Raw genomic sequence first — 12033 nt, 5'->3', positions numbered from 1 at the left:
GTTCTTGGTGCCGCCAAGAGAAAACAAAAGCAGAATGTGCTGTTGGGAGACTGGCTATCGTCTCCTGAATGAGGGGGGTGGGGGCTGTTTGAGTCGAGATTCCCAGAGGAGAATTTGGACTTGGCTCGAGTCCTGTTGGATGGGACGAGAAGACGCATGTGGGACAATGGGCCTTGAGGGTGCTGACTTGGGCGTCCTCCTGAGGAGCCTCAGAAGGACGCTGAGCAGGAATGCGTTCTCTCTCCTGCAGGTCCTGGAGCGGTCCCGGGATGTTGTGGATGAAGTGAGCGTTTCTCTCAGGCTTTGGGATACTTTCGGCGATCACCACAAGGACAGGCGTTTTGCATATGGCAGGTAAACCGAGGCCGGTGCCGTGCTGTTGAGCTTGAGCACAATTTCCTTTCTGAAACCTGCAGCTGCTTCATAGATCAACAAAAGCCACAACACGTGGCCTTGAAAGGTGTTGGGTTCTGTACTGTGTTTAAGGAAAAAGCAAAAAAAAAAAAAAAAAAAAAAGTATTGTCTTCTGATGTCAAGAAAAGCAGTCTGCCTTGGCACTAGGTCCCTCCCAGGACGTCCCTCGTTGAAAACAACCAGTGTTGGCTGAACTGGGACGATTTCTAGAGGATTCTGGTGTGCTCTGGCCCTGGGCTGCTTTGATTGCTGTTTTCCTGAGTGGTACGTTATTTACCTTTTGCTAGACTGTTTTAAGTTATTTTAGCACTTGGCCACCCCACTTCAGAAGGTCTCTTTGGTCTTTTCATAACCATATTAGCAGAGTCTGGTGTTATTTGCTTTGGGCTTTGTTATTCAAAAAGTCTATTATTTTTATTTGAAGGTCATTTTTTTTTTTAAAGAAAGAAAAATACCTCTGAAATCCTTCACAAGGCACATTTCCAAAATGAACTGAGGCACTGATGTCTAATTTTACATTAAAATCAAGGATTAAAATTTCCTTGATTAATTTCCTTGATTAAAAATCAAGTAAACATCCAGTGAAATCCCTGCAGTGAGTCTTGGACACTGATATGACAAGGAACATGGTCAAAGTGCCTGAAGTATTTAGGAATTTCTTCTTGTCACCCTAACTTAAGGTCTCTTGGTGAATGTTAGAAGCTATCAAAATCTAGATAAGGACATTTTCTTACTCCTTAATTGTAAATTAACACATTTGATCTTAAGGTTAGAATTCAGGTGTCACGGATCCCTTGTGCCTTGTTGACATCCAATGTCATGTGACCTCACAGGCCTGGATTAGGTACTCAAGGCCTTGAGCTCCTTCTTGGTACTGAGATAGACATTTCTAAAGTTACCTCTCTTTCTTCAAGCCAGTAGCTCTCTGAAGCCTCTGAACAGACTGTGACGGGCATTTATCCACGTGGTCTAAAATACTGAAAAAAGCTGCTAAAAGTGTCGGTCCCATCCCTAAGAAGTTGTTCACACACTGAAAGACTGCCATTTAGACCAGTTTGTTCATGGGGACTCAGCAGAGAGGGGTATGGGAAGTAAAACACTAATTTTCAAGTCCTCTGGGTCATGAGGAGTTTTGAGGTTAGTATCCAGTGTTGTAGACACTTTCTTCTTGAATTTCCTGTTCCATGATTTCCTTTCTTTCTGTGGCGGTCGGTCACGTGACTCCATCAGTTCTGACTGCATTGTTCTGCTCCCTTGTCTGTAGTGTTTGGTTCTATCAGCTCTAACCTGCTCCCCCTTTGATATGGAAACAGGAGGTATTTTTCAAGCCGAGTCTGATCCTCCGAGCGACGCAGAGGGGTTTCAGGACACAGGGTGTTTCTGGCCCAGCTCTCCATGGCTCTTAGTTTATGTGCTTGTTTGTACCTTGTGTTCCCTCTGTCTTCTCCGAGCCTCCGCAGCCTGCAGGCCTCCTGCCGCAGACCCCACCACGGGTAAAGAACAAATCCCAGAGCTGTTCTGTCCCAGCCTCCAGCATCTTTCCATATTGCTGATTATGGGATTCCACATCGATGTGACACCAAAAGGGTACATTTTGTGGAAGAGTCTGGTAGGAATAGGAGTTCCTCTTACATGGGATAGGGTTCAGGCCACCGCATTTCATTGCTTTGCAAGAGCTGATTAATTTCTTTGTGACTTCCATTTTTAGCTTTCTATCCTTCAGGAAGGAAAAAAAAAATCCTAATTATAATTTTTGACAATCAGTTTGGTTTGCACACCTGCTTTTTGATGGATGTTTTTTACTGTGCTTGGTGTGAATGATGAATTAGTGGAATGTGATGTATTCCTTATACCTGGAAATGTATTTGGAACCTCTTTAAAATCATTCGTTTGATTCTTGTGGTGATAGTGAGCAAAACCAAAGTTGCCATAGACCTTTTCCTCTCCTTCCTAGCACCGGGGTAGTTGATAAGTTGTCCCCTCAGACATTCTTTGGCATGGACAGGCACTGCTTGCAGTGTGGATCCTGTGGTTCAAGGTGCTGTTGGTCTGCCTACTTGAATCTGTAATTTTCCTAGCATGATGGAACTATAAGCAGAAGGGCATTTTTCAACCCATTTTTTAACCAACCAGAATAATAGTTCCAATTTATCAAAGGCTTACATGTGCCAGTCTAAATGTTAGGTGCTTTGCCAACATTATTTCAGTTAATCCTTTCAGGAGCCCTAGAAGGCAGAGATGATTTCCATGCTACAGCGGAGGACAAAGTTGAGTTCTTTTACAACCATAACTTGCTCAAGAGTGAGTTTCAGAAGCAGAGTCAAACCCACCTCTGCCTGACTTCTGGCCCCCACTTCTTCTTCCGTGCCAAGCTACCTCAATCTCACTATAAACAGATGCAGCTAGAACCCACCCCCACATTGATGAGCTGGGTGTCTCTTTGCTCTTCCCTATTTGTTCAAAGGCTTAGAACTAGAAGAGATCTTGGGCGACTGGGTGGCTCAGTCGTAAGCGTCTGCCTTCGGCTCAGGTCACTATCCCAGGGTCCTGGGATCGAGTCCCGAGTCAGGCTCCCTGCTCAGCAGGGAGTCTGCTTCTCCTTCTGCCTCTCTCTACCAGTCTGCCTACTTAGGCATGCTCTCTCTCTCTCTCTTTCTCTCTCTCTGTGTCAAATAAATAAACAAATAAAATCTTTAAAAAAAAAAAAAAAAAACTCAAGTCGATCTCACAGTGTAACCTGGTTGACCTCTCTGCTTCAGGAAGAGAAATCATCCACCCAAGGAAAAACATCGAGGATAGGAGTCCTTCTCCTATTGGATGGAGAGGAAAGACAGCAGAGCGGCTTCAGCACCCCAGCACAGAGCACATCTGGCATCTGTCAAACCCTCTCTTGTCTGGAGTAAATGATTCCAACTCTCTCGTAGCCTTTCTTCCCACCGCCTACTTTCTGTGCACTTTGGATGACCCTTTGAAGCTCTTTGCTGGATCTTTTAAAATATCAAGAACAAAACTGTACCTAGTAACCATGACTGTGATTAACTGCTCCTTTTTGGCAAGAAGACAGACTCTTTTTAAAGGGCTGTCGCTCCAGATTTTCTCCCCAGAACCGTTACAAGGATGAATGTTCACAGTTAGGTACCTGGCATGGAAAATACAGACAGAGAGGATGGGCTCTGGGCCCCCTGCCCCTCTCCTGTAGTCACGCCACACATAAATAATTACCGATTTTATTGTTTCCTTTCCTCGAAAACCTCCACCATTGATCTGACTCAGGATCAAATAACCTTCAGACACGTCCTAAAGCCTATGAGGCTGGAAGTTAGGGATAAACAGCAGCGAGGCTTCCTGTGAGCCAGGCCTGTGCCCGATGCTCTACCACTTCATTCTTGTGGTGACCCTGCAAAGTAGGCTCATTTCACAGTTGAGCAAACAGGCGCAGAATGGGGCCAAGGTCAGTCAGCGAGGAGAGAGGAGGCTGGAACTTTTCCTGTGAGTTCCGCCTGACTCCAGAGCCCGCATCTTCCCTCTCCACCGTGTTGTGGCTGGAAATGGTGACTGAGGACCAACTTCTCTTCAGGGCACTCCTAGTCCAGGCTGAGGTTTATGCTGCTCTGTGAGGATAGGGAAGACCAGCCTTCTCCCGTCTACCACCAGCTCTGATATGCCATTGTGCCTCTTCAGTTCTTTAATACGTAACAAACAGCTTATTTCCTTAAATAGCTAAATATGAGTGATCTCACTTTCAGTAAACATGGTACATCCAAGTGAGCTTTTTGAAAGGGAGGAGCAGCCCTGGGCACTTTAGACGGCATGCTCTCCCCTAAAAATTTAACTAACGTACCCAGAACCTTGCCCTTACACCCCACAGGTTCTGGGCATATTTTCTGTTCAGCCAGAACTGATTGATTAATACAGATTATTCTTTCACACAGATTTTTCTCAAATGTTGTCAGTTCCTGTGAGAGGTATGGTATGTGTTTTAGATGACAGCATTAATCAGAGCCATGGTCTGTGTGTGTCTATTTAGGTAAGATAGGTCTGGTTTCACAGTGAAGGCACATGAAATCAGATACACCATGAATACCTCCCGTTTGGAATGCTCGGTTGAGACTCTTTTAAAAATTCAGGACTATGGGTGACCAGTGTTTATGTCTTTGTCTAGGATTGGCTGTACTTGTGGTTAATGGCAAGGGGAAAAGTAGGAAGCATCTAATGTGTCTAGAAAGAGTGCTTTGAATTAGCTCTTCTTGTCCACGGCAGGTTATAAATGCTGGGCCAGAAGTAACATTCAGACGATGATTTCAGCCTGTTGGACCGTGAAATCTATCAAGTGGAGTTGGGCCTGGGCCAAGACTAAGCTGAGGCAATAAGGCACTCACCTCCGGCATAAAATATAAATAGTAATAACTTTTAAAAGATAGGATCCCTGTTTTTTTTAATTTTTTATTTTTTTATTAACATAATGTATTATTAGCCCCAAGGGTACAGGTCTATGTCCTGATTTTTTTTTTCCTTTCTTTTTTTTTTTAAGATTTTATTTATTTATTTGACAGACAGAGATCACAAGTAGGCAGAAAGGCAGGCAGAGAGAGAGGAGGAAGCAGGCTCCCGGCTGAGTAGAGAGCCCGATGCCAGGGCTCAATCCCAGGACCCTGGGATCATGACCCGAGCTGAAGGCAGAGGCTTTAACCCACTGAGCCACCCAGACGCCCCTTTTATTTTCTTTCAGTCTTGGTAGGGTTCAGCATGGCACTATTACTGGTCCTGACTTTATTTAAATTTTTGATACTTTATTCACCATGGATTTTTTTTCTATATTTTTTTTTAAAAATAAAGCAGGCATCTGGATTACATAGTTTTTTGGTACCTCGTTGAGCTTTGCATCTGAGATAAAAGCGTCCTTCTCACTCTCAAGATCCTTTTCATCTGAGTCCTGGCCCAGATGGTAGACTTGAGACACAGGCAGCAAAGGAGCAAGAGGAGTAAAGTTCTCAATGTGCATACTATATGGAAAAGTAACTCAAATCGCACTTCTAAATGTGGGCACCAAAGGATCTGGGGAAGCTGTTGCAACCTCTGTCCTAAAGCTATTTAGTCCTGTGTACTGCTGTGGCCTAAAGAACTAAGATTTGCCCAGGTTATAGAAAACAGGAGAAAGGGGGCGCCTGACTGGCTCAGTCGGTTAAGCATCTGACTATTCGGGGCGCCTGGGTGGCTCAGTGGGTTGAGGCCTCTGCCTTCAGCTCAGGTCATGATCCCAGGGTCCTGGGATCGAGCCCCGCATCGGGTTCTGCAGGGAGCCTGCTTTCTCCTCTCTCTCTCTCTACCTGCCTCTCTACCTACTTGTGATGTCTGTCTGTCAAATAAATAAAATCTTTAAAAAAAAAAAAAAAGCATCTGACTATTCATCTCAGCTCAGGTCTTGATCTCGGGGTGGTAAGTTCAAGCCTTCTGTGGGTATGGGTATTCCACAGTCCCTACTGAAAGAAAGAAAGAAACAAACAAAGAGGGAGGGAGAGAGAGAGGGTAGGGAGGAAGAAAGAAAAAGAAAAGTAGAAAGACCTGGAAGAACAGCTAGCTGGACCAAGGATCAAGAATAGTTGTTCCTAGGAGGTCGGACTAACCTGCAGGTTTGAGCAGGCCTGCCCATGCTGGTTGTTCCGATGTCAGAGTTCTAGGGAGAGGTAAATCAGCAAATTTTAGCGGGTCCCTGGATGATTATAAAGCAGGTGGTCCTCAAGCCATGCTTTGTTACACTCGGCCATGGAATCATGATTATCGTGCTCTTTAATGAACTTCAGCCAAAAGGGAACAATCTCTTAAAGATTAGAGACAGAGCTTTCGAGTGAAGGAAACTAGGGGAAAGAGTACATACTGTGTGATTCCATTTCTGTAACATTCTGGAAAATGCAATCCATGATGAGAGTAGACCACTGGTTGCCTAGAAAAGAAGAGGGAGGGGGAGGGATGGATTATAAAGGGACACAAGGAAACTTTGGAGGTGATGGAAATGTTTGTTATTTTGATTGGGATGAGAGTATTGAGTGCATATGTATGTCAGAACTAGTCAAACCGAACCCTTTAAGTGTGCAAAGTTTATTGTATTTAAATTATATCTCAAATATTTTTTAAATAAAAATATTTTTATGGACAGTCTAATCTATGAAATGTGAGGAAATGTGCATGGTAGACTATATATGTTTTCATTATTTATAGAACTTAAAGTTAATTCACATTGAGAATACAAATCATTTGTGTGAACTTAGGGGGGGAAAATGGGACCAAATCCTGAATAGATGACTGTGAGAAATAGAATGGTTCTAGAATCTCAAAGCTCAACGATGGAACACTTATCAAATTATCCCCAAATCATGCTGACTCCCTTTTCCCAGAGATAAGCCCTCAGGCATGTGGATCAGTCTGACCAAGGGGCCTGTGTCTTTGGCTGTGGTTCTGTTTGTATCTTTTTCTAAGAAGATCCATTGGCTGAAGTACCCTGTGATAACCTAATAGAGGACTTCACATTCCCTGAAAGTTTCCCGTTTCTCCATTTCTCACTCAAATAATAACAATGTAGGCTTTTGTGCTTGGTTCCTTCTGGAACTGGGGAGGGCAGTGATAACCTGTGGGAGTATACAAATGACTTTGTCCCTTTCGTACTCAGTCACTCTGGCTGAGGATTGGGTGCAGAGGTGGGCGAGGAGTGACCTTCCCCTGGGTGAGGTCGCTGCCCATTTGGTTGGGAGGTGCCACCCCTTTTTGTTTCTCTGGACTGAGGCCCAGCCTGCCTGCCCAGCCTCATCTCTTGCTCCAGACATAACAATATTTGCTGTTCTGTGTTCTCTGTTGACCCACAAACGTGCATTATATCCACCTAGAAATCACACCCCTGCTCACCTATTTTTTTTTAAGATTTTATTTATTTATTTGATAGACAGAGATCACAAGTAGGCAGAGAGGCAGGCAGAGAGAGAGAAGGAAGCAGGCTTCCTGCTGAGCAGAGAGCCCCATGCGGGGCTCGATCCCAGGACCCTGGGATCATGACCTGAGCCGAAGGCGGAGGCTTAACCCACTGAGCCACCCAGGCACCCACTGCCCGCCTATTCTTTACCTAGTTAATTATCACAACTATTCTAAGAGTTTAGGACAAGAGTCACAAACTCCCACAAGTCCCCTTCGTACTCTCTCCCCTTCCCTGTCCCCTCTAGAATCCAGGTGAAATGTCTCTCCCTTATGTTCCACAGGACACCCCGGCAACTCTCTAGCATAGCCATGATCATACTGTCTGAAAATTGGATCCTTCATCATCTTCTTCTGGTGCCCTTATGCTACGGCTCCTGGTATCTGTAAGACGGGAATTTGTCTGTTTACTCTCTGTCTCCGGTGCTGGGGGCCTGGCACAGAGGAGGAGCTTCATAAATGTTAGTTGAATGCCTGCATGAATCTGTCAATCAGTCTTACACATGGCAGGATCTTATGAGGTATTTACAGGGAAGTATCACTGTAACAAACTCCAAACTGTTTCACTAGGTTGAATTTTATATTTGCACTTTCTTATAGTAAGAAGCACAAATCATGGACCACGGTGAGGGTGATATGGATGGAAAACTGGTGCCTAGCCTCTCCTTAATAGATGAGCAAATGAAAAGATGGGCTGTGAGGCCAGGAAAAAAAGGAGGGAGGTAAACTGAGCCACCTCCCAAAAACCACATTTCCACCCCAGATTTTTAGATTTGTGAATTCTTTTCATAAAGCCTTGCTTGAGTGATTATTCTTTTTTTTTTTTTAAGATTATTTATTTATTTATTTGACAGAGAGAAATCACAAGCAGGCAGAGAGGCAGGCAGAGAGAGAGGAGGAAGCAGGCTCCCTGCCGAGCAGAGAGCCCGATGCGGGACTCGATCCCAGGACCCTGAGATCATGACCTGAGCCGAAGGCAGCGGCTTAACCCACTGAGCCACCCAGGCGCCCTGATTATTCTTTTTTAAAATATTTTATTTGTTTGTTTGAGAGAGAGCACAAGAGTGAGAGAAAGAGCGGAAGCGCAAAGTGGGGGATGGGGAGGGAAAGTAGAGGGAGCAGGAGAAGGAGAACCCCGCTGAGCAGGGAGCCTGCCTAGGGCTCAATCCCAGCACCCTGGATTCATGACCTGAGCCGAAGACAGATGCTGAACTGACTAAGTCACTCAGGTGCCCTTGAATGAGTTTTCTTAAACAAAATTATATGTATTTTCCAAAATTTCCAAAATTTTCCAATTGTTGGTTTCCTTTCTGAGTGTCATTTCCAAGATCTTTATAAGCATCATTTTTTAGTATATTTGTTTATTTAAACACCTTAAATCCATTTGCCCAACAGTGAGGACATGAACTAGAAGAATCGAAGGTGGATTATTACTGCTTTGTGCTTATTCAAAATAAATAAACAAAAATGTATTCTGCTAAAGGCATGCAAACAATTGGAACACTTAAACGTGGTGGAAATATATAGATTCTGCACCAAAACACTCAAGCCCAGGATTGCAGTGAGGCCAGATCCTCCAGCGCCCAGAAAAATGTGCCACGCTCTGTACCGTCTTCGGTCTGCTGTCCCCACACTGTCTTCCTGCTCTGAACTGGTGTACCTTATATGGTGACCAGAAGACAAAGCATCAGAAAGCCAGGGTTTCTTGGTCCAACCGAGCCCTGTCCCTAGGATGAATTTGTCCTTGGGAAACAGTATTGCCAAATGAGATAGCAACAATACTTGATTGATGGCTGAGGTCACTCGTGTTCCAGGACCTGGAAGGATGCTGGCTGCTCCCCAAACACTGTTCACGAGGCTGGGAAGGACAGCCCCTTGTGGTTCAGGAAAGCGTTGATGGCCCCACAAGGTGCCATAGAAACATGACAATGAGGCCACCAAATTGGGTAAAGAGAATAAGGGACTATTAATTAATGATAAATTAATAATTATAATTAATAATCAATAAGGCATTGTTCAACATATTAATGTCTTACGTTCTGTCTTCTTTTTACCTTTTTTCTATTACTACTTAACTGGAAGCTTGACAAGTAGGGTCAAATAATAGCTAAGTGCGTTGACTTTTTATCAGTTTGTGGTGTTTTTTTTTTTAAACATTTTTTTAAAGATTTTGTTCATTTGATAGAGAGAGAGAGCAAGCACAAGCAGGGGGAGAGGCAGAAGCAGACTCTCCACTGAGCTGGGAGTCTGACGTGGTGGGGCTGGATCCCAGGACCTGGATGTCATGACCTGAGCCAAAAGCAGACGCTTAACCATCTGAGCCACCCAGGTGTGCCCCAATTTGTGGTGTTTCTTTACTGGAATATTCTGACGAAGAAATATATTTCAGCCCATACAGTTTTCCCTTTTAAATTAAGTGGTAAGAAGAAAGAGACTGTTGAGTAATTCTGCAGTGTCTTCAGGGGATAATTCTATCACTAGCTTTCAGCAGTTATATTTCAATAAAGGACACAAGCTGGGAAGCCAAAAAGAAAACCTCTCTTGATGAGAATGTTCTGTCATTCTTTCTAGTTGCAACATACGAGATATATATATCCTTGGTGACTTCGGAACCCATAATCATGTTTGTCTGACAATAATTGGTACTGTAAAGTTTACAGGACATTTTCACAGATATTTTTCTTAATGCATTTTATCAACAATCCCATCAATAACTTTTAATTTTGGCCATTCATTAGGTGTCCAAAATCATTCCACCAGTTTATTCTCTCCCTGGAACTCCCGTGTCCCCAGCCTAGAGAATATAGTCAGAAGGACAAAGTGCTGAACTAGAGAAAGATAAAGCAAATTAGCAAATTGTCTTTTCAACTTATCATCTTGGCTAGTTTACTGAATTTGTTTGTTTGTTTGTTTGTTTGTTTTTGCTTTTTTTTTTTTTTTTTTTTAAAAACAAGATGGTCAGGACGCCTGGGTGGCTCAGGTGGCTAAACATCTGCCTTTGGATCAGGTCATATTCCTATGATCAAACCCCAAACTGGGCTCCCGGCTCAGTGGGGAGTTAGCCTCTCCCTTTGCTCCTCCCCCTGCTTGTGCTCCCACGAGCTCTCTCTCTCTCAAATAACTAAATCTTAAAAAAATAAAAAACAAGATGGGCTGTGAAATGGAGGGTGTTCCCTTCAGCCTGAATTCTGTTACTTACCGAAAGTAACCGGCCTGCTTCTTTATGCTTCCTTTGCTTCTGGAGATAATCTAATTCCATGAAGAGATCATTAACCCATTATTATCTTGGCGTGAGGTGGGGTAAACAGATTTTTTAGATAAATTCCAATAATTTAAAAATACATATTAACTGGTTAATCTCTGCCGTATACCAGAGTTATCACATGGCTTTCAGCCCTGATTGTCTGAAGAAATATAATAGCTCACAAACTGCTTTTAGCTTTTCATCAAGACCCTAATGTATTCCTTAACTGACTTATTTGGGGCCTCACCTCATTTCCTTTAGACTTTAGAACTGCGGACACACATCTTTTATCTTTTGATACCTTTAAGGCCTTTTTATTCTCTAAACAGTCCTGAGGGCCTCTTTTGTCGCAAACAATGGTGTGGCACACAATGGGAGAGAGGAGCTAATAGGATCAGGACAGACTCTCTGAAGATGAAACTTTCGGTCCGCCGGGGAAGACAGCAACAAATAAGTACAATTCAGTATTAGCAACGCTGAGCTTCAGATGTCCATACCAGGAACCGGGAGGAGAGGACTGCTCAGGACCAGCACTCTGGCACCATTCTTGATTCCTCTTGCTCGTATCCCACTCTCGGCCCCTGAGCAAACCCTGCCCGCTCCCCCACCCCACCCCACCACCCCGCACATATGTACAGAACGCGACCAGTTCTCACCACCTACAGCTGCTCCCAGGCCAAAGTCATATCATCTCTCACGTTTGTTACCTTTTCATTGGTCCCATCCTTCTGCCTTTTCACCCCCAACAGTCCCCCTCCCCTCCCCCACCACCAATTAGTCAGTTCTCATTATAGCAGTGGGACAGCCCTGTTGAAACATAGATTATATCATGTCATTTTGCTCAAAAACCCTAACAGTTCATCAGTTCATTCAAAGTAAAAGCCACAACACCAGGAGACCCTACCTACCTCTGTCCAGCAATATCTCCGATCTCAGCTCCTGCTTCTCCCCGCCCCATCCTAAGGGAGACATCCTGCCTCAGGACCTTTGCACTAGCTCTTTCCTTTTCCACAGTGTTCTCCCTCCAAACAGCAGCATGTTAGCTCCCTCACCTCCCTCAGGTCTTTACTTATGTGTCTTCTGCTCAGTGAGGCCTTCCCTCATTTCCGCAGTCCAGAAGCATCTTCTGCTCCCTAATATTTCTGTCCCCCTTCCCTGCTGTATTTCCTGTTTGACACTTGTCACTACCCAACACACCACATAGCTTACATACTCTTCTTGCTTGTTGTCTCTGTTTTCCTCCAGAATATGTGCATGAAGATAAGCATAAGAACAGTGATTTGTGTCTTTAACTAATTGCTATAACCTCAGTGTCTAGGAGAGTACCCGGTATATAGTATGTTATCAGTTAATGTTGCTGGAAGAGGTGATTGAATGATTGTTTATTGCTGTTGGATAACTGACTTTACAAGTCC

At 44.0% G+C, this 12033-nt stretch overlaps 1 protein-coding gene across 15 annotated transcripts in view; it reads left to right on the top strand.

The window, feature by feature from the left end:
• The window catches only part of RHOBTB1 (Rho related BTB domain containing 1), a 121207-nt gene that overhangs the window by 83116 nt on the left and 26058 nt on the right, over positions 1-12033 (top strand). For 13 of the 15 annotated variants that reach the window (XM_032312419.1, XM_032312426.1, XM_032312417.1 and 10 more), the window contains one exon: positions 251-354. In XM_032312419.1, the coding sequence (XP_032168310.1) occupies positions 251-354 (104 nt within the window). The other 2 variants (XM_032312428.1, XM_032312429.1) reach the window with 2 other exon arrangements.

This window comes from Mustela erminea, chromosome 14 (genome assembly GCF_009829155.1).
Source record: "Mustela erminea isolate mMusErm1 chromosome 14, mMusErm1.Pri, whole genome shotgun sequence".
NCBI classification, from domain to species: domain Eukaryota; kingdom Metazoa; phylum Chordata; class Mammalia; order Carnivora; family Mustelidae; genus Mustela; species Mustela erminea.
The sequence above is the reverse complement of the archived record's forward strand: the minus strand, read 5'-3'. Positions and strand labels throughout refer to the sequence as shown.